Below are 23,274 nucleotides of genomic sequence, written 5' to 3'. Positions count from 1 at the left end.
TCAATTAGGAAACTAACATTTTATTTAAACAGCAGGAGATGAGGAAAAACCTTTGCTGCCAAGCAAGGTTTGGGGGTTTTTTTCAGCCAACAATTAATAGCCAGTGAAACTACTACTAGGATTAGGGGGAGGCGAAATATTCTAATGGTAGTCACCAAAATTCATATCAGTACTCACTGCAAAATCAGCGGTCAGAGAAATTCAGCAGATCAGAGTACCAACTTAAATCCAGTGAAAAACATTTTAGTTAAATAAAAATCACTCCCATATGCTTAACATGCATGTACGGAATCATGCATCTCTCTCACCTACCTGGTGTCCTTTTGTCGAAACATCACTAGAAGCCCACAGCTAGACAGCAGAGCTATTGTTTTAGTTTTACTGTCCTGCAAGCACACAGGGAACAGCTACTATCCTGCAACCTAATGTTTTCCTGCATTAATTCTTTGAAGAAATTTTAGTGACACAGGTATTAAGTGGTGAGGTGCTCTTACATGCATCCACAGTCCAATTTTGACTTCCCTTGGTCTTGAACGCCTAGTGCCAACAGCTAAGTATTGCAGCTAGTGGGGCTCTCGGAAATACAAAAAGACACATCCTGGCTCCTGCAGTGTGAATTCTGGACAACTTATGTGGAAACCACCCACTGATCTGATGGTACTGAACTAATGGCCAAATTATGTGGCAACCACAAAAATGATCGTCAGTTGTGTGTGCCAGCCAGCAGTATCTCCCCCGAGGAACGTACATGCAGCCAGCCCTGCCTGAAGACATCCAGCGGGAAAGGAAACCCTATCAGACAACAGCTCCATTCAAAAAGCAGGATGGTATCAGCTGTGAATAGGCTCTAGCCAGAAGCTGGTTGACTAGCAGATACGGGACTGCCTGGGAATGTGCCAACAAAGCCCAAACACATGGTGTCACACAAAACATGAAACATTTGAGAAGTCTGGACACAGTGCTTTGTAACAGGATGGGCAGAGGACTCCACCCATTTGAACCATATTAAAATTGTTCTGATCACTTTTTATTCCTTTCAGGATTTCATGTTAACATGCTATTGCTTTGGTACCTGTACCTAGAAATGCATGGCTGAAAAGAATTTGGCTGAACAAGCAACCAGAAGGAAAAGTCCCAATGAGCAACTCCTTCAGCCATTTGCATTGGTATGTAAGGAAAGGCCATCCTTCCATTTCACCAAGCTTTTTGTGTTGATTTTTGAGTCAATGTTCAAGTGCAAACATTTAGCAATATGTGGCACAGTTGGTCTCTATCAGAGGACCTCTTCCAAGTCATTTACACTCAAGTTTTCTTCTCTGATTCAATCTGCCAAAACAGAATTGTTCAACACTACCCTGACCCTGCAAGTTCTTTCATGTAACTCTGGAATTAGCACCTCCTTAGATAGCAAACTAATAAATTATTCCTGCAACAAGTGATTATATCTTAAAGGGATGGAAAATGCCACAGTTGGGATTCAGCAGGACTCTCCGATTCTATATCTTTAGCGTGCAAAGAGGGAGAGGGTTAAGTATCTGTTTTAATATTATTGTAGTTGCTTCACCAAGAAGTGTGGGTTTTCCTAAGTGGGGGGGGGGGGAGCGCAAGATACTCTGCTTGAGGATGAAGTCATTTTACCAGGTTTCTCATGATGTTTAGAGAAGACCCTCTGTACCCTGATCCAAAATGGTTCCAGTGGTTCATATAGTGGAAAAGCTGGTAGAGTTTGAGTCGTTTCTCAAATCCTGGAGCTTTGGGAATTTTACTGTGGTAAGCAGAGTAAAAAGAGTTGCTGAAGCCACCAAACATCCCAGCTATCGCAAGTTCATATTCTGAATGACCATAGAAGGAAGCAGGGTCAAAAATAATGGGGCCAGAGTCATCCTCAGCTACATTTCCTCCCCACAGATCCCCATGAAGGAGAGCAGGAACAATCTCCATGTCACAGAACAAACTAGGTATCTTCAGCTGGGAAGGGAAAAGAAAGCAAGAGTTACCAGTGAGATGCCTCAAGATGAGGAATGCTAGGGTGAGTTTCAGAGGAACAGCCGTGTTAGTCTGTATTCGCAAAAAGAAAAGGAGTACTTGTGGCACCTTAGAGACTAACCAATTTATTTGAGCATGAGCTTTCGTGAGCTACAGCTCACTTCATCAGATGTTTACCGTGGAAACTGCAGCAGACTTTATATACACACAGAGAATATGAAACTTTCATATTCTCTGTGTGTATATAAAGTCTGCTGCAGTTTCCACGGTAAACATCTGATGAAGTGAGCTGTAGCTCACGAAAGCTCATGCTCAAATAAATTGGTTAGTCTCTAAGGTGCCACAAGTACTCCTTTTCTTTATTCTCTGTGTGTATATAAAGTCTGCTGCAGTTTCCACGGTAAACATCTGATGAAGTGAGCTGTAGCTCACGAAAGCTCATGCTCAAATAAATTGGTTAGTCTCTAAGGTGCCACAAGTACTCCTTTTCTTTTTGCTAGGGTGAGTGTTACTTCAGACAGCAGATGTTGAAATCATCAGAGTAGCATGCACACACATAAAGGTTATGAAATATGAATTCAACATTCTTAAAAATTAGCTGGTTAACTGCCAGTCAAAACAGACTGGCACCTTTTGACATTTAAAATAAAAAACTTCAGAGGGGGATCAACATGGATTCTACTTTTACTGAATCATAGATATTAGTGGTTGAAGACCATAGTCATCCAATCGTATATCCCATCCCCAAGCCTGCAATACAGGGGAATGTCTCTGTTAGAGATTTCATCTTGCATTTTTGTCACTTCTTCCTAACTTCAGTATGTGTCGTAATCACTTTTCCGTGTTATAAAAAGTCCAAAGTTAAACATTCACTTAGTACTCCAAATTTAGCCATTTGCAAACAAATTCAAAGATACTGTTCCACTGGAAGAAGGGGTAAGAAACCTATTATCCATGAGTAGAGGATGGTGTCCCTACCCTCTGTTTGCCAGAAGATGGGAATGGGTGACAGGGGATGGATCACTTGATGATTCCCTGTTCTGTTCATTCCCTCTGGGGCACCTGGCATTGCCTACTGTCGGAAGACAGGATACTGGATTAGATGGACCTTTGAACTGACCCAGTATGGCTGTTCTTATGTCATGTTCCACAAAATAGTGAGAAAATAACTAAAAGAGCATCCACTCAAAAAGATGAATGCAACCCATACGTGAAATGGTGATGCTGTTGAGTAACCCATGGCATTCCCCTACATGTGTTTCAGGTAGTGAGCATGTACCACTCCCATTCCAGAGAATAGGAGATATGAACTTGAACTAAGATCTCTGGACTGGCAATGCAAAGCACTACCCAAAGGACTAGCCTACAAGGATTTGCTTTAGAGTATAGCATTGGGGAGCACTGCATGAAGCCATTCTACCTCCACATAAAGGGTGTTGTAGAGTCTTTGGGTATATATGTTCCCTTCTCACAAAATCCTAGAACATGCCAACAGAAGGTTGGACCTAATTTCTTTATTAAAAGAAAAACCAACTAACCCCACCTAGCTATCAGTAAATTAAAAGTCACAGGGAGCTCTTCTACCTGAAGCTGTGCCCAAAGTTCTCTTGCCTCCCTGTCTCCTGAATTCTTTTCAATCATATCCATCTGGGGCTGGATTCGCTGCCTGGCATAGAAACTCACCCAGTCATTCTGCCAGTCATTCACCTGGAAAAGCAGGATCAGAGGTTAGGCATTGGACACATAGCATAACACAGGGCAGCATTTTTTAAATATAGTCTTTTAGGAAATAAAACAATTTGTGTCTTGATGTCTGTCTAGTGCAAGGTGTTACTATTTCAGTTGTCTATTTTAGCCAGTGTTCAGGAAAGGTTCAAGTCTTATTTAAAATCTCATTTCACTGAATAAAAGCAACAGCAGAGAGATCACAGTTACCCAGTGTAGCTCCAAACCCTGTCTTGGGCTGTTGCTTTCCAAGCTATCTAGAACATATTAATTCCTCGTGTAACTCCACTGAAATCAATGGAGCTACATCCAAAATAATCTTGGCCCTTTATGTTTTCCAAACCAAAGCAAAAACTCATCTCCTACAATCGAAGCATTTGCTCTTCCACAATTAGAAAAATGTGCAGCAAAGTCTTAAAGTGTTACATTTAAATTCCTAAGAACATAAAACAACAGAAGTGTCAATAGGTTAAATAAGTTCCAAGACTTAAGCAGAACCTACTTGTGGGAGATAGCCACAACAGGTGACTGTATGGAAGCCAAATCGATCCACAAACTGGATGTCTGTTTGCCCCTCACTTTTACCTTGCAAACCAAAAAAATAAGAAGACTGATTACAAAGATTGTAAACATGTTCAGTGTAGGTAGGCTTTAGATCAGATGGAGATACAGTAGTTTGCTGGAAGCAGACAGCTTACACTGCGGTATCTTTATTAAACTGCCTTCAGTTAACTTTAGGACATGATCGAAAATGTTTAAATTTTAATCTTAATCACATCATCTGATGATATCTCTCCTTTGAAACAAAGCTTTTGTAGGTAACGATCTGGAATAAATAGTGGGGATAGCAAGTCTAAGAAATATTTTGCCCACGAAAGAGATAAAGAGCTTTTTGCTATTTTTGAATCTTGCTTCAAATACTAAAAAAAATGTGTTCCAAGTTTATTTGCATGGCAGTGTTATTGGAGCCAAATAGATGTTCCTGAAATAACAAAATCATTTTAGCAACTGCCTGTTTTACAGGTTATCTGTTAACTAGCTTAAGGTCATTAAATTTACAGACAACTATGTACTCTACCAGCAGTATTCCCCTCTTTCTTCAACTTCTCTCCAAGTTTCTGGTTGTGAAGGTGGAGATCAGCCAACTGTGTCCCAAGCTTTGCTGAATGCCTAAGAAACCAAAATAAGTTCTTTTAGCATCACTGAAGCATATAGTAAGCAGTGAATTCTCATCCTGATATGCAGGGAATTACTCATGTACTTTGCTGAGAACTTTTCCACATGCTTTACAACAGGGGTCTCAAACTCAAATGACCATGAGGGCCACATGAGGACTAGTACATTAGTCCAAGGGCCGCCCCACTTCCACCCCCACTCCACCCCTTCTGTGAGGACCCAACCCTCCCCCGCCTCTTCCCACCCTGCCCCTTCCCCCATTCCAACCCCTTCCCTGAAATCCCCACACCAACTCCGCCCCCTTCTTGCCCCCAGGGGATGTAGGAGGGGTGCAGGGTGCGTCAGGAGGCTCAGGTGCAGGGGGTCGGGGTGCAGGATGGGGCAAGAGGTCAGGGTGGAGGGTGGAGCAGGCGGCTCAGGGCAGGGGGTTGGGGTACAGGAGGGGTGAGGCAGGGGGCTTAGGGCAGGGAGTCGGGGTGCAGGAGGGGGTGGGGTGCAGCAAGGGGCTCAGGGCAGAGGGTTTGGCTGCAGGAAGGATTCGGGGCGTGGGTCCGGCCCGGTGGGCACCGAAGGCAGGGGGGGCTCCCAGCCTGCCTGCCTGCCCTGCCCCGTGCCACTCTGGGAAGTGGCTGGGACCTGGGGGAGGGGGGAACAGGGGTCTGTGTGTTGCCCTGGCCGCTCCTCCAGGTACCTCCCCCGAAGCTCCCATTGGCCAGGAACGGAGAACCGCAGCCAATGAGAGCTTCAGGGGAGGTACCTGGAGGAGCGGCCAGGGCAACACACAGACCCCTGTTCCCCCCTCCCCCAGGTCTCAGCTGCTTCCCGGAGCCGCGCGGGGGCAGAGAAGGCAGGCAGGGAGCCCACCCTGCCCCCAGTGCGCCCCAGGCTGGAGCTGCTCTAGGTAAATACTGGGAGGGGTGGGGGTGCCATGGGGAGCTCGCGGGCTGCAGAAAATAACCTGGCGGGCCGTGTGTTTGAGACCCCTGCTCTACAAAGACATCTTTTTGAGGAGGGAAAAAAAGCTTAAGACCAAAATGTTCTGAAAATTGCATTTATTAGGACACAATGGCTATTTCTCACAATGTGACATTGAAATGAAAGTGAGAGAAACCCTAACACCAAGTAATTACTGCAATACAACATTTCTGCTATGTATTAGCTCTACATGAGGCCTGTACATTTAATAATCAGCCTGAGAAGATCATGCATCATACAGCCTGTTAGTTTTTGCACCTCCAGCTACATTCCAGAGGCAGGGGATAAGTTGGATTCACCCTTTCCTGGGCTCTACCTCTGCTAAAGTGTCTATTCTTTTAATCATTTCATACCTCATCTATTGCAATTTTATGGCTCTCTGAGACCTCTACTCTCTCAAAGTCAGAGACCAGAACGCAAAAGCTAGACTGCTCTCACGCTCAAGGAAACAAGACCAAAACTCCTGTAGCACCATCACTGGCTTCCTATCCATCTCCAATCAGAATTAAAAGTTATCCCTCCACTTAAAACTCCATGTGAATTTGTTCCTCTTGACTTCTGAGCTTATATCCGTCTCCTCTGCCCTCTCATTCTAACCCTCCATGCTTAGACTTTTTCCAAGTACAAGCTCATATTCTCTTGAAAATTTTGCAACTCCTCCCACAAGATAGAAGCCTACCATGTAATACTCAAGATACTAGCCTCCCACATTACCTTATGCTCACTCTTAATCTTCACCTGCCACAACAACATCTCCCTGAATTCAGTGCATTGTCATCTCTTCCTGTTGTTCCTATTCTAACATGGGGCCTGATCACACCTCTGAAATTAGTACATCAAGGTCATATTCATGCTCATCTCTGCCCAACTTTCACAGAAAGGGAGTTCAGCCACCTTTGCAGCAGGATCCCTTTTATTCCCTGGACCTCCCGGTGGGCTCCTCATCAATCTGAGCATTCGCAAGATAGGAGGGGGCAAGAGGAGGAGTGAGCAAACTGAGCAGACATGCATGTCTATCTCCTGAGCCCAGCACAGATCAAGGAGGACCCGTAGCGCAATCAAACACGATTACATTTCTGAAGCCCTGCTACTTGATAGGTTCTCTAAGCCAGCTGCAGAAGCCCAGAGAGGTGAGGAGGGGGCAACTCAGCACCCTGATGGAACAACTGAGGAACAACCTCCATAGTGGGTCTTCTTCCAGGAAAGGGGACAATCAGGCCCTCAGATTTTAAGCTATCAATATTCAGGACACAAACTTCATCTTTATCTATTTGGAAGTGCAATGTACACCCCTCCTGTGCTATATAAGAAACAATAAATAGAGCTTCATTTCCCACAAAGGTAAGAATCACATGGTAAGATGATCTCCGAGTTCTTTTCCCTAACTTCCACAATTCTTACTGCAAAATCTTCATAAGAACAGCCATACTGGGTCAGACCAAAGGTCCATCTAGCCCAGTATCCCGTCTTCCGACAGTGGCCAATGCCAGGTGCCCCAGAGGGAATGATCAGAACAGGTAATCATCAAGTGATCTACTCTCTATCGCCCATTCCCAGCTTCTGCCAAACAGAGGCTAGGGACACCATCCCTGCCCATCCTGGCTAATAGCCCCTGATGGACCTATCCTCCATGAACTTATCTTTTTTTAACCCTGTTATAGTCCTTGCCTTCACAATATCCTCTGGCAAAGAGTTCCACAGGTTGACTGTGCATTGTGTGAAGAAATGCTTCCTGTTGTTAGTTTTAAGCCTGCTGCCTATTAATTTCATTGGGTGACCCCTAGTTCTTCTGTTATGAGAAGGAGTAAATAACACTTCCTTATTTACTTTCTCCAAACCAGTCATGATTTTATAGACCTCAATCATATCCCCCCTTAGTCGTCTCTTTTCCAAGCTGAAAAGTCCCAGTCTTATTAATCTCTCCTCCTATTGCAACCGTTCTATACCCCTAATAATTTTTGTTGCCCTTTTCTGAACCTTTTCCAATTCCAATATATATTTTTTGAGATCGGGCGACCACATCTGCACGCAATATTCGAGATGTGGGCATACCATGGATTTATATAGAGGCAATATGATATTTTCTGTCTTATTATCAATCCCTTTCCTAATGATTCCCAACATTCTGTTTGTTTTTTTTTACTGCTGCTGTACATTGAGTGGATGTTTTCAGAGAACTATCCACAATGACTCCAAGATCTCTTTCGTAAGTGGTAACAGCTAGTTTAGACCCCATCATTTTATACGTATAGTGGCGATTATGCTTTCCAATGTGCATTACTTTGCATTCATCTGCCATTTTGTTGCCCAGTCACCCAGTTTTGTGAGATCCTTTTGTAGCTCTTTGCAGTCTGCTTGGGACCTAACTATATTGAGTAGTTTTGTATCATCTTCAAATTTTGCCACCTCACTGTTCACCCCTTTTTCCACATCATTTATGAATACGTTGAATAGGCCTGGTCCCAGTACAGACCCCTGGAAGACACCACTATTTACCTCTCTCCATTCTGAAAACTGACCATTTATTCCTACCCTTTGTTTCCTATCTTTTAACCAGCTACCAATCCATGAGAGGACCTTTCCTCTTATCCCATGATCGCTTTCTTTGCTTAAGAGCCTTTGGTGAGGGACCTTGTCAAAGGCTTTCTGAAAATCTAAGTACACTATATCCACTGCATCCCCCGTGTCCACATGCTTCTTGACCCCCTCAAATTCTAGTAGATTGCTGAGCCATGATTTTCCTCTACAAAACCATGTTGACTTTCCCCCAACAAATTATGTTCATCTATATGTCTGACAATTTTGTTCTTTACTATAGTTTCAACCAATTTGCCCAATACTGAAGTCAGGCTTACTGGTCTGTAATTGCCAGGATCACCTCTGGAGCCCTTTTTAAAAATTGGAGTCACATTACCTATCCTCCAGTCATTTGGTATAGAAGCTGATTTAAATGATAGGTTACAAACTACTGTTAGTAGTTCTGCAATTTCACATTTGAGTTCCTTCAGAACTCTTGGGTGAATACCATCTAATCCTGGTGACTTATTGTTTAGTTTATCAATTTGTTCCAAAACCTCCTCTAATGACACCTCAATCTGGGACATTTTCTCAGATTTGTCCCCTAAAAAGAATGGCTCAGGTTTGGGAATCTCCCTCATATCCTCAGCCATGAAGAATGATGCAAAGAATTCAATTAGTTTCTCCACAATGGCCTTATCTTCCTTGAGTTCTCCTTTAGCCACTCAATCGTCCAGTGGCCCCACTGGTTGTTAAGCAGACTTCCTGCTTCTCATGTACTTAAAAAAAATTTTGCTATTACTTTTTGAGTTTTTGGCTAGTTGTTCTTCAAATTCTTTTTTGGCCTTCCTAATTATATTTTTACACTTCATTTGCCAGAGTTTATGCTCCTTTCTCTTTTCCTCACTAGGAATTTAACTTCCACTTTTTAAAGGATGCCTTTTTGTCTCTCACTGCTTCTTTTACTTTGTTGTTTAGCCATGGGGTGGCACTTTTTTGGTTCTCTTATTATGTTTTTTAATTTGGGGTATACATTTAAGTTGAGCCTCTATTATGGAGTCTTTAAAAAGTTTCCATGCAGCTTGCAGGGATTTCACTTTTGGCACAGTACTTTTTAATTTCTGTTTCATAACTTCCTTGCGTAGTCACCTTTCTGAAATTAAATGTTGTGCCATTATAGTGTTTTCCCTGCCACAGGGATATTAAATTTAATTATATTATGGTTACTATTACCAAGCGATCCAGCTATTTTAAACTCTTGGACAAGATCCTCTGCTGCACTTAGGACTAAATGAAGAATTGCCTCTCCTCTTGTGGGTTCCAGGTCTAGCTGCTCCAAGAAGCAGTCAATTAAGGTGTCAAGAAACTTTATCTCTGCATCCCATCCTGAGGTGACATGTACCCAGTCAATACGGGGATAGTTGAAATCCCCCATTATTATTTTTTTATTTTTATAGCCTCTCTAATCTCCCTGAGCATTACACAGTCACTATCACCATCCTAGTCAGGTGGTCAGTAATATATCCCTACTGCTAAATTCTTATTATTAGAACATGGAATTACTATCCATAGAGATTCTATGGTACAGTTTAGTTCACTTAAGATTTTTACTTCATTTGATTCTATGCTTTCTTTCACATATAGTGCCACTCCTCCACCAGCACAACCTGTTCTGTACTTCCGATATATTTTGTACCCTGGTATTACTGTATCCCATTGATTATCCTCATTCCACCAAGTTTCTGTGATGCCTATTATATCAATATTTTCATTTAATATGAGGCACTCTAGTTCACCCATCTTATTATTTAGACTTCTAGCATTTGCATATATGCATTTAAAAAACTTGCCACTTTTTAGCTGTCTGCCATTACATGATGTAATTGAATGGGACTCTTTTTCGTTAGACTGTTTCTCATCAGATCCTACCTGAATTTTATCATCTTCCATCCTCTTCTCCTTACTAGGAGGTAAAGAATTTCCATTAATAGATCCTCCCCTAAGGGATGTATCTGTCCAAACCATGTGCTCTTCCGCACCTGTCGGCTTTCCCCCACCCCTTAGTTTTAAAAATACTCGATGACCTTTTTAATTATAAGTGCCAGCAATCTGGTTCTATTTTGGTTAAGGTGGAACCCATTCTTTCTGTATAGGCTCCCCCTTTCCCAAAAGTTTCCCCAGGTCCTAATAAATCTAAACCCTTCCTCCCTACACCATCGTCTCATCCACACATTGAGACCCTGCAGTTCTGCCTGTCTAACTGGCCCTGCACATGGAACTGGAAGCATTTCAGAGAATGCTACCTTGGAGGTCCTGGACTTCAACCTCTTACCTAGCAGCCTAAATTTGGCCTCCAGGACCTCTCTCCTATCTTTCCCTATATCACTGGTACCTACATGTACCACGACCACCGGCTTCTCCCCAGCACTACACATAAGTCTATCTAGATGTCTTGAGAGATCTGTAACCTTTGCACAAGGCAGGCAAGTCACCATATGTTTCTCTCGCAAACCCAGCTACCTATGTTTCTAATAGTTGAATCTCTCGTAACTATCATCTGTCTCTTCCCAATAACTGGAGCTTCTCTTCAGTTTATGATTGATTCATGGTTTAAAAGTATTGGGAGATACTAAAGGGCACCGTATACAGCGTGCAGCTTCCCCTCCTTTCCAGATCTAGCAACAAAACCCCAACATATCAAAATGAATTTTCATCCCCAAAACAAGTAATTTAAATGGTTTCCCTTAAATCTAAATTTCTGGTCACAGCAAGAAGCAATGACACAATTAGAATTTACCTGTTAAGACTCCTCATTTCCAAATGCTCCATCACAAATAGAGTGCTGCCTCCTGGCACGTCTATAACTTTGATGGGTTTGGGCACCTTTACTGTCTGCGTTTCCAGGATGGCTGATAAACTTTCCATTTCTCCCTCAAACATTCTTCTGGCCTGTCAAATACAAAGGAAAAAGTCACTCCCTTTGAATGCTCTTATGGCTAAATGAAGGTCTTTCCCCAAGTAAAGATTTTAAACAGACAGTAGCGTGTTTTTTGCTAGAGCGGGTACAAGATTCCAGTGGTCCAGAGTCGTGATACCTACACTGCTAAGTCTGACCTATAGACCGGACATTAAATTTCAGAATTACAGAAGTTCCTATCCATAAACCTGCCCCTATAGAAGCAGCGTAGCTTCTAGCATTTTGTAGCGTCAGGCAAATAACTCAACAATCAAGGCTTGGGTAACAGGCTCCATCTCCATTCATGGAACAGAGTTCACATGCATACTGCTGACAAAAATACTGTATTAACGTGATGTGCAGCATCTGAGTAGAAAAATGGATACAAACATCATCAATAGATACATTAAAAGGACAGTGTTACATGTTGGTATTCTGTGTAGTTTTGCATAAAATCAATAGTCTACCTAAAAGTCTAGCTACAAATATCAAAATAACTGCTGCCATCCCTTAAGTTTATGTTCTCAGCAGAAATATAAAGAATGACTTTGTGGCTAACCTGCAGCTGTGATGTTCTTTCAAATGAGAATCTATTCAAGTTACAACTTTAGGGCCTGATTCTTCCAATGCCATACATGTTGAGTAGTACTTACTCTCCATTGACTTCAATGGGACTAATCACATAAGTAAATACTATCGAGGAGAGAAAGGATTGGACAAAAGGTCTCTTAGCCCTGTTCTACACTACGGGGTTACGTCGAATTTAGCCGGTATTAGGTCGATTTTAAAATGGATGCGTCCACACAACCAATCCCGTTCCGTCGACTTAAAGGGCTCTTAAAATCAACTTCTGTACTCCTCGTTGGCAAGGGGAGTAGTGCTAAAATCGACCTTGCGGGGTCGAATTTGGGGTAGTGCAGACGCAAATCGACGGTATTGGCCTCCGGGAGCTATCCCAGAGTGCTCCAATGTGACCGTTCTGGACAGCACTTTGAACTCCGATGCACTAGCCAGGTACACAGGAAAAGCTCCGGGAACTTTTGAATTTCATTTCCTGTTTGGTCAGCGTGGCGAGCTCAGCAGCACAAGTGACCATGCAGTCCCCCCAGGATCGCAAACGAGCTCCAGCATGGACTGAAAGGGAGACACTGGATCTGATTGCTGTATGGGGAGAAGCATCTGTGCAGGCAGAACTCCGAGCAAAAGAAGAAATGCGAATATATTTGCCAAAATCTCACAGGGCATGATGGAGAGAGGCTACAACAGGGACACACAGCAGTGCCGCGTGAAACTTAAGGAGCTCAGGCAAGCCTACCAAAAGACAAAGGAGGCAAACAGGCACACCAGGTCAGACCCCCATACATGCCGCTTCTATGATCAGCTGCATGGCATTCTGGGGGGGACCCTACCACTACTCCACCACTGTCTGTGGACACCTGCAAGGGGGCAGTCTCACGCAACATGAAGAAGGATTTTGTGGATGAGGAAGAGGAGGAGGAGGAGGAGGAGAAGAATGCGCAGCAGACAAGCAGTGAATCCATTCTCCCCGGCAGCCAGGACCTTTCCATCACCCTGGACCCAATACCCTCCAAAGGCGGGATCCCCGACCCTGAGGCCAGAGAAGGCAGCTCTGGTGAGTGAACATTTGTAACTACAGTACAGGGTTTAAAAGCAATAGCGTTTAATGTTTGATTTTCCCTGAAGAACTGGGATGCATTTGCAGCCAGTACAGTTACTGGAAAAGTCTGTTCACATGTCTGAGGATGGAGTGGGAATCCTCCAGGGACATCTCCATGAAGCTCTCCTGGAGGTACTCTGAAAGCCTTTGCAGAAGATTTCTGGGGAGGGCTGTCTTATTTCATCCTCCACAGTAGGACACTTTACCACGGCAAGCCAGTAGCAAGTATTCTGGAATCAATGAAGCACAAAGCATGGCAGCGAATGGTCCTGGGTTTTGGTTGCATTCAAGCAACATTTGGTCTATATCTTTCTGTGTTAGCCTCAGAAGAATGATATCATTCATGGTCACCTGGTTGAAATAGGGGAATTTTTGTAAGGGAACAGTAAAAGGACCCCGTTCATACTGGGCTGTTTTCGCTTGGCTAAAAGGGATCATCCTGGAGAATAGCCAAGTGGTGGGGAGAGGGGTGAAGGGATCAACCCAGAGAATAGCCACACGGTGGGGTGTGGGGAGGTGTGTGCTGCATATCTACCCAAAAACCGCAGGCCCTCCTTTTAAATGTGAAACCCAACCCATTGCTTGCTATGGGAAAGGATGGTGCTGCAGTTTGAAACCATTCTCACATGTTATGCGTAAGAAGCCAACCCCACGTACCCTGTGCCTTACCATGGCTGCCTGGAAACCGAATTCTGTTGCCCAGTAGCGTGTGATGTGTCACCATATCAGCAGGCACTCAATATAAAAGGCAAAATGCAACCTTGTACCTAAAAAGCACATGTTCTGTCTGCTGTGAACTGCTTGATTCACTGTGAAAGAGTATCCCTTTTGTTCTCAGACATGTATCATCTAAAATTTTACTCTCCCTTTTTATCTCCAGGTGCACATGTTTCTACGCTCCCCTGATCATCTCCATCCCTGAGGTTATCGCAGATTAGAAGGTGAAAAAAAACCACACTCGCGATGACATGTTTTCCGAGCTCATGCAGTCCTCCCGCAGTGATAGGGCACAGCTTAATGCATGGAGGCATTCAGTGTTAGAGGCCAGGAAAGCATTAAGTTAGCGTGAAGAGCGGAGGCAGGAGCACGAAGAACGGAAGCTAATGGGGGAGAAAACGGACATGATGAAGCATGGAAGAGCTGACGCTCGTCTGGTAGAGCTGCAGGAAAGCCCACAGAAGCACAGATCCCCGCTACATCCATTGTATAACCACCTGACCTCCTCCCCAAGTTCCATATCCTCCTCACCCAGATGCCCAAGAATGCTGGGGGGGGAGGCTCCAGGCACCCAGCCACTGCACTCCAGAGGATGGCCCAAGCAACAGAAGGCGGTCATTCAAACAGTCTGATTTGTAGTGTAGCTACAAAAAGCAATGTGGCCTTGTCCTTCCCTCCTCCCCAACCCCACCCGGGCTACCTTCTCAGTTAACTCACTTTTTAAAAAAATTAAGAAAGAAAGAATGCATGGTTTCAAAACAATACTTACTTTATTTCGAAGAGGGGAGGAAGGGTGGTTTGGTTACAGGGAACTAAAATCAACCAAGGGGGGCGGGTTTGCATCAAGGAGAAACACACACAATGGTCATAACGTAGCCTGGCCAGTCAGGAAACTGGTTTTCAAAGCCTCTCTGAGCTGTGCTCTTCTAATCACAGAAGAGCGTCTGGCTGCTCAAAATCAGATGCCAGGCAATTTGTCTCAACCTCCCACCCCGCCATAAACGTCTCCCCCTTACTCTCACAGATATTATGGAGCACACAGCAAGCAGCAATAACAATGGGAATGTTGGTTGTGCTGAGGTCTGACCTAGACAGCAAACAGCATCAGCGAGCTTTTAAATGTCAAACAGCACATTCTTCCACCATTCTGCACTTGCTCAGCCTACAGTTGAACTGCTCCTTACTACTGTCCAGGCTGTCTGTGTAAGGCTTCATAAGCCATGGAAGCAAGGAGTAGGCTGGGTCCCCAAGGATAACTATTGGCATTTCAACATCCCCAACAGTAATTTTGTCGTCTGGGAAGTAAGTCCCTTCTTGCAGCTGCTCGAACAGCCCGGAGTTCCTAAATATGCGAGCGTCATGTACCCTTCCCGGCCATCCCACGCTGATGTTGGTGAAACGTCCCTTGTGATCCACCAGTGCTTGCAGCAACATTGAAAAGTACCCCTTGCGGTTTATGTACTGGTTGGCAAGGTGGTCTGGTGCCAAGATGGGGATATGCGTTCTGTCTGTCGCCCCACCACAGTTAGGGAACCCCATTGCAGCGAAGCCATCCACTATGACTTGCACATTTCCCAGAGTCACTACCCTTGACAGCAGCAGCTCAGTGGTTGCACTGGCTACTTGGATCACAGCAGCCCCCACAGTAGACTTGCCCACTCCAAATTGATTCCCGACTGACCAGTAGCATTCAGGCATTGCAAGCTTCCACAGGGCTATCGCCACTCGCTTCTCATCTGTCAGGGCAGCTCTCATCTTGGTATTCCTGCGCTTCAGGGTAGGGGAAAGCAACTCACAGAGTTCCAGGAAAGCGGCCTTACGCATGAAAAGTTTCGCAGCCACTGTGAATCATCCCAGACCTGCAACACTATGCGGTCCCACCAGTCTGTGCTTGTTTGCCTGGCTCAGAATCAGCATTCCACTGTATCAACCAGTCCCACTGCCGCCATGATGTCCCATTTGCCACAGCCCGTACTTTCAGGAACATCTGTGTCCATGTCCTCATCAAAATCCTCCTTGTGCTGGTGTCTCTTAGCCGGGTTCTGCATATACTCCAGGATAATGCACAAGGTGTTTACAATGCTCACAACAGCAGCTGTGACTGTAAGCTGAGCAGGCTCCATGCTTGCCATGGTCTGGCGTCTGCAGAAGAGCAGAGTTACAGCGGAAGTGGTGGATGACGACGGTTAGCAGCACCCAGGTGGACCAGAATGGATCCCCCGAGCTGCAGGAGAGCAGAGTTGCAGTGGAAGCGGTGGATGACGACGGTTACCAGACCTACTGCAACATCTGCTGACAGCAGCACCCAGGACACAACAGCCGCAGTGACGGTGAGCTGAGCTGAGTGGACTCAATGCTTGCTGTGGGATGGCGTCTGCACGGAAAAAAGGCGCGAAACGATTGTCTGCCGTTGCTTTCATGGAGGGAGGGGCAACTGACGACATGTACCCAAAATCACCCATGACAATATTTTGGCCCCATCAGGCACTGGGAGCTTAACCCAGAATTCCAATAGGCAGCAGAGACTGCGGGATAGCTGCCCACAGTGCACCGCTCCGTAAGTCGATGCTAGCCACAGTAGTAAGGACGCACTCCGCTGACTTAATGCGCTTAGTGTGGACATATGCAATCGACTGTATAAAATCGATTTCTAAAAATCGACTTCTATAAAATCGACCTAATTTCGTAGCGTAGATATCAGCGAAGCTGCAGTCTATGCTATAAGCATTAATGAAACTAATAAAATATAACTACCTAGTGAATAAAATAGCAACAGAACAGTTTGGGGCCAAATACAGGAATTAAAGTCACAGGACAAACCGCAGTGGGCATAGAGTACAAACTCCCCAGACTGGAGGCAAGCAAGAATTCTTGAATTATCTATTAAGGAGTTTAATACTTTATGACTTACAAATGCCTAAATTGGTTAAATAAAATTGTATCTCTGCCTGAAACACTATGCCAGGCTTAAGCCAGTTGCAAATTTTGATAGCATAAATAACTAAAAACAAACCTTGATAATAGAACTGCTGATATAGTGCATTGCTGCACACACAGCACAGCATTATAATACAGTCAGGTGACGTTTGCTTTCATCAGCACTCGGCATTTATAGACATGCAAAAGCATAGAAAACAGTGGCCGACTGAATAGCAAATTAATCCAGGTCTTCTGACTTTTTTGTTTAAAGCAACATCTCTCCTTTATTACTCAGCACCATCCTGCTCCTAGTTCTTTCAAGCACTCCCAAATGTGCTGAAAAAATTATTGCCAGAGTGTTGTATGTATTAACTGAGGCCCAAGTGGAAGTACTAGGTTGCCATCACAACTAGGTGCTCTAAGTCTACTACTAGACAACAAGCCCTTTCATCACCTTTCCAGCTTGGACCTCAGCATGAGTGACATTGTTACCCTGCTGCTCATACCACCAAGCAGAAAAGGGTAGGAAGACTGGAAACAGACATAGTGGACACTTTCTTTCAAATTTTCCCCCCAAAGCTGTTGTACTACGGGTAGATAGTTCTTTCTTGCATGTGTCCACTGTTCTCCTTCCACCTAGGGCCTAAATGAAATGTACCCTTAGAATATCTTCCTGTTATAATTTTCCTCACTTCCAGCAGAAACACAGAACTACCACTCTGTATAAGACCAATGTTCCATCTAATGCACTATCCTGTCTCACACAATGGCTTGTACCAGATACTGAAAAGGAGTACGCAAGAAACCCAATCAAACACAATTATGGAAAACTCTGCTCCATAAGGGAAATTTCTTCCTAAGTCCAGGCAGTTGCAGACTGACTTACATCCTAAAGAATCACAGAAACATAGAAATGTAGGACTGGAAGGGACCTAGAGAAGTCATCGAGTCCAGCCCCTTGCGCTGAGGCAGGACCAAACCATCCATGACAGGTGTTTAGCCTGTTCTTAAAAGCTTCCAAAGACTGGGATTCCACAACCTCCCTTGGAAGCCTATTCCAGAGCTAAACTATCCTTGAAGTTAGAAAGTTTTTCCTCATATTGAACCTAAATCTCCCTTGCTGCAGATTAAGCTGATTACTCCTTGTCCAACCTTCAACAGCCATGGAGAACAATCAATCACCATCTATCTGCTTAATAACAGCCATTAACATATTTGAAGATTGTTATCAGGTTCCCCTCGGTCTTTTCTCAAGACTAAGTGGGTTGTTTTTTGGTTTTTTTTTAAACCTTTCCTCATACATCAGGTTTTCTAGAGCTTTTATAATTGTTTTGTTCTCCCCTGGACTCTGTCCAAATTGTCCACATCTTCCCTAAAGTGTGGCACCCAGAACTGGAAAGGACACTGCAGCTTAGGTCTCACCAATGCCAAGTGCAGCTGTCTTACATAGGACACTCCTGTTAATACAGCCCAGAAGGATATTAGACTTTTTGCAAATGCATCATTGTTGACTCTTATTCAATTTGTGATCCACTATAACTCCCAGATCCTTTTCATCAGTACTAGCCAATTATTCCCCATTTTGTTGTTTTGCATTTGATTTTTACTTCCTAAGTGAAGTACTGAATTTCATCTTGTTGATTTCAGAACAGTTCTCTAAATTTGTCATGGTTGCTTTGAATTCAAATCCTGTCCTCAAAAGTGCCTGCAACCCCTCCCAGCTCGGTGTCATCTGCAAATGTTATAAGCATACTCTTGCTCCATTATCCAAAAATGCTGAATAGTACAGAACCCAGGATTATTGTAAGCAAGTCATGAGAAGTAATTCTTCCACTCTACTCCGTGCTGATTAGGCCTCAACTAGAGTATTGTGTCCAGTTCTGGGTACCACATTTCAGGAAAGTTGTGGACAAATTGGAGAAAGTCCAGAGAAGAGCAACAAAAATGATTAAAGCTCTAGAAAACATGACCTATGAGGGAAGACTGAAAAAATTGGGACTGTTTAGTCTGGAAAAGAGAAGGCTGAGAGGGGACATATTTTCAAGTACATAAAAGGTTGTTACAAGGAAGAGGGAGAAAAAATGTTCTTCTTAACCTCTGAGGATAGGACAAGAAGCAATGGGCTTAAATTGCAGCAAGGGCGGTTTAGGTTGGACATTAGGAAAAACTTCCTGGTTCAGCAGTGGAATAAATTGCATAGGGAGGTTGTGGAATCTCCATCATTGGGGATTTTTAAGAGCAGGTTGGACAAACACCTGTCAGGGATGGTCTAGATAATACTTAGTCCTGCCTTGAGTGCAGGGGACTGCACTAGATGACCTCTCGAGGTCCCTTCCCATTCTATAATTCTATTATTACATCCCCAATACATTAGAAAGGATAAAACAGTCTATTTCAGATCTTTGTAGTAAGGTGATGGGGCACAATAATATCTGTAGCAAGCATTGCCATGTTATCCTGTAGGACATTAAATATACCACTGTGCTGCAGTCTATGGCTAGCTAATATTGCGAGGTGCCTGATACAAATATAGCTGCTCACCCCAAGGACCACCAGACGTTGCCACCCACCCTAGCGATCAATGAAGATAGATACTTAATTCCATCCCACCCAGAAGATGGAGTCTGTATCTTCAAGCATGTGGCATAAGACTAACTATGCCCCAAACCAGCTCTTAGTTAGGCTAGCAAACATCCACCCAGCACGGTCCTTCAAACAGGAAGGTTTTTTTACATTTATAAGTGAATTTATTTGCCTTTCTTATAAGACACATACATACAAGTACCCAGACAAACTCTAGCCAAATGCAGTATAAGCAAAGCGTTGCCATCAAGAGGAATGTCTCAGATCTACAGTAACTGGCTTCCAGATGAAATATTTCCACAAACAGGAGTTACTAGGCATTTTGCTGACCCTAAGCAACCGCCTACACTCAGCCCTAGATGGTACAGACAGCTCTACAACTACTCACTCTTACACCCGAGCCTATGCAGTGCTCTCCCCATCCAATCCTGAGAGGTGAAGCCAGCTCATTTTTAGCACGAACAGCCCTCCAATTAGTCCCCTTACCCTTAAAGAACTACCAGCATCCTAGCTCCCAGAGAGGAGGCAAGCCCCCGAGTGAAACCCCCTGCCACTCTGCCCAATTGCTCGCCGCTAACCCAGCCCACAGGGGAGCCCCGGGCCGGCCACTAACCCAGCCCCCCGCCCCGCAGGGGAGCCCTGGGCCCGCCGCTAACCCCCGCCTTGGAGTTGCTCTTCACATAGACCCGGCCCCCGTCGGTGTCGTAGCTCTGGCCCTGGCTGATGCAGCCGCCGCCCGAGTGGCCCGTGGGCCGCAGCACCGAGGTGCCCAGCTCCCGCTTCAGCGCGGCCTCCATGCTGCTCCCGCGGCGGCCCGCACGAGCCAGGGCGGGCGGGGCGCGCGCGGCGAGCAGCCCGGCCGCTAGGGAGCCTGGAGCCTCCTCCCTTGCTGTCACTAGGCATGCGCAGTGACAACCGCCTGAGCGAAGCCTGGGCAGGCGCCTGCTGGATCTGAGTACCCGGGCGGGCGCGAGGCTGCCTGTGCTGGGGGCGGCCAGGGCCGGGGGACCGCGGCTTTGCATTCGAGGAGGCTGTGCGGCGGCGGCGAAGGACCGAGGGGGAGGGGAGCATTGCATTGGGGCAGAGGAGAGCTGAGGGGGAGGGGAAACTGCTTTGCAGTGGGGCAGGTAGATAGTGACACATGCTGGAGTCAGTGCGTTGGAGGGCAGAGAGGGGCTGTAGGGGACGGTGTTGCTGCTTTGCAGACTGTATGGGGGAGAAAGCTGAACCCCAGAACAAAATGTGAACTAAAGAGTAGTCACTGCTTTGCCTGTGCTTTTTTTTTTTGGGGGGGGGGGTGGGGTGGTGTCACGGCCGAGAAGAGGGAATCATGGCCCAGCAAGAGATGGGGACCAAAGGGGACCCACTGTTTTTCTAGTCACCTTCCTTCCTCCCCCCCCCCCCCCCCCCCCCCCCCCCGTCTCAATGCAGTGACTAGGCCAAATAATTCTGGCATTTTCCCTGGTTGTTTGGTCCACACTGGGCAGCTACCCAAGCTAGTCCAGTTAATATTACCAACAGTTGCCCCTTTTCTGGAGTGTTTTATTTCACAAACAGACTGTGAAAAGGGTTCTCTTTCAACTTGTTTCCCTAGGGTGCGTTTAGATTCTTTCCTAATAGAAGTGCAAAGGAAGCACATGGGCAGGAAAAACAGTTTGTAGGGAAATATATATATTGCTACTGTCACTGAAACAAGATAATCGCAAAATACTGTGCTTTTAAAAATATTTGGAGTCAGTGCTTTCCGGTTATTACAGAATAATATATTAGATTTGTTCTCCAACAAGAATATTTTGCTAATAGTAGGAACTAACCAGAGCAGCTATAGCAATATGTTGTCTGAAATGATGCAGAATGATAGTGTTCCTTTCCTACTGAAATTGTTTTCAGTAATTTCACAAAGAATTTTCTATGGCAACTAATTGACAAATTTAGAAATGGAAAAGATCCTTTAGATAAGGACAGGTTTCAGAGTAGCAGCCGTGTTAGTCTGTATCCACAAAAAAGAACAGGAGTACTTGTGGCACCGTAGAAACTAACAAATTTATTAGAGCATAAGCTTTCATGGGCTACAGCCCACTTCACTGAATGCATGCAGTGGAAAATATAGTGGGAAGATTTTATCTACATAGAGAACATGAAACAATGGGTGTTACCATACACACTGTAACAAGAGTGATAAGTTAAGGTGAGCTATTACCAGCAGAAGAGAAAAAAAAAACAAACACCTTTTGTAGTGATAATCAAGATGGGCCATTTCCAGCAGTTGACAACCCTTGGAAGAGTGTACCATACTTGACTACATTTTACTGTCATGATGACATTTATCTTGATATTCAGCCCATTTTTCCCTTTCTTAATTTAATCCCATTATTTCTGGTTCACACACTAAAATAATCCTTCCCTACTTCGTGTGAAAATTCTTCTGATAGCTGTAGAAATGTACCTCCTTGCTTTGGACTAGATTAGCTAACCTAGACATATTTAATGCTTTTCATTTTTCCTATATTAAAGCCAGAATGCAATTAATGGTTTTTTAAACTCAAAATTACTGGTATGTAATCTTATCCTTAGCAATGTTTTTATCCTGGTAATTTTTCTTTTATTTTTAATTTGGAAATGTTTATGCTCTTGAGGCCCAATGCAAGGGGAATGTGCCTTAGTTTCTTCACAGCTTGGGGCCTGCCGCAACAAGGATCTGGGGCAGCAGGAGCACTTGGCAGGTGGGAAGGGTACAGGGGTGAAAGTAACATTCAACACTTACCAGTACAGGGGCCGGCTGCGGCCCCTGGAAAGGGCAGGGCCTCGGGCGGAAGGGAAGGGGCTTGGGGTCAGCAACATCCAGCCAGCCAATACGCATGGCCTAGCCTGTGCCGCCTGGGACTCTAGCGGCTAGAGCCCCAGGCCCTTTTAAATCACGGCCCCAGGGCAGCTGCTCCTTTTGCCGCCCCCGGCAATGGCCCGGGGGGGGGGGGGGGGCAACAACATTAAAGCACTGCTGCAGCAGCATTTTAAGCAGGGTCCTTTGCCACGGCAGCGCTTTAACATCAGCGGAGTATGGGCCAGTACCAGTGGCCATTTTTTACGGGCACGCTGTACCGGCTTACTTTCACCCCTGGAAAGGTAGCAGGGGTGGTGAGTTATATGGGCCTGTGGTGCCTGTGCTTCAGCAAATTCAGGGCACAGGGGCCCAGCTCCACCAGTGTTTGGGGCCAGGGTCTCTCTCCGCACACCTTCCTGGAGCATCCCTGCCTGCGCCCTGGGGGGAGGGATAGCTCAGTGGTTTGAGCATTGGCCTGCTAAACCCAAGGTTGTGAGTTCAATCCTTGAGGGGGCCATTTAGGGATCTGGGGCAAAAATTGGGGATCGGTCCTGCTTTGAGCAGGGGGTTGGACTAGATGACCTGTTGAGGTCCCTTCCAACCCTGATATTCTATGAGTCTATGAGCAGGTGGCTGCCCTGCCGCTCGGCAGCAGGCTGAGGCGGCAACTGCCACCTGCAGGGAGAGGAGGCGCACACACATGATAGCAGCCTTCCCTCCACCCCTCCCAGCCCCCCCCCCCCCCCGGCACCCACCACAGGGGCGGCAAGGGGGCTTCCTGGACCTGAGAGGGGCCCGGCCCCTAGGAGCACATATACAGTGACGGTGCTGGGTGAGTGTGCTACCGCGGGGGAGAGGGCTGGGGGGACTGTGGAGTCCTCCTTTCTGGCCCCAGCTCCATCATTGCCTTCACCCCCAGCCAGAGCCCTCTGCCCTAGCCCTGGGCTCCCTCCCACTCCCCTCATCCCCAGCCCCACCTCAGAGCCCTCATCCCCAGCCAGAGCCCTCATTCCCCCTCATCCCCGACATTGTGCAATATAGGGAAACTGTTAAATGCTTACTGTTTCCTGTCCATTTTTACATTATTTACAAAAATATCTATCAGCTTACAAGGCAGGTGTGGGGGAGACGGGACTTGGACCCGTTCTGGGCACCACCAAAAATTGTACACGCCTGCTGCCCCTGAAGGGTAGAGATACTTCACTCCCCAGGAATCTGCTT

At 45.5% G+C, this 23,274-nt stretch overlaps 1 protein-coding gene and 1 long non-coding RNA gene across 2 annotated transcripts; both read right to left on the bottom strand.

Moving 5' to 3' along the window:
* FN3KRP (fructosamine 3 kinase related protein) lies at positions 1-20,090 on the bottom strand. Its single transcript, XM_048817929.2, has 6 exons — positions 19,889-20,090; positions 11,177-11,328; positions 4,790-4,881; positions 4,214-4,296; positions 3,571-3,693; positions 1-1,968 (listed from the first exon to the last, which is right to left on the bottom strand). Exons 1-6 carry the CDS (start codon positions 20,027-20,029, stop codon positions 1,630-1,632), a joined length of 930 nt encoding a protein of 309 aa, XP_048673886.1. The 5' UTR covers positions 20,030-20,090; the 3' UTR covers positions 1-1,629.
* On the bottom strand, positions 14,482-19,876 carry LOC142069053 (uncharacterized). Its single transcript, XR_012664923.1, has 2 exons — positions 16,744-19,876; positions 14,482-16,104 (listed from the first exon to the last, which is right to left on the bottom strand). It is a non-coding gene; the product is annotated as an uncharacterized LOC142069053 (long non-coding RNA).
* Positions 20,091-23,274: the final 3,184 nt, after the last annotated feature.

The sequence above is a fragment of the Caretta caretta genome, chromosome 14, assembly GCF_965140235.1.
Source record: "Caretta caretta isolate rCarCar2 chromosome 14, rCarCar1.hap1, whole genome shotgun sequence".
In the NCBI taxonomy this organism is placed as follows: Eukaryota; Metazoa; Chordata; order Testudines; family Cheloniidae; genus Caretta; species Caretta caretta.
The sequence above is the reverse complement of the archived record's forward strand: the minus strand, read 5'-3'. Positions and strand labels throughout refer to the sequence as shown.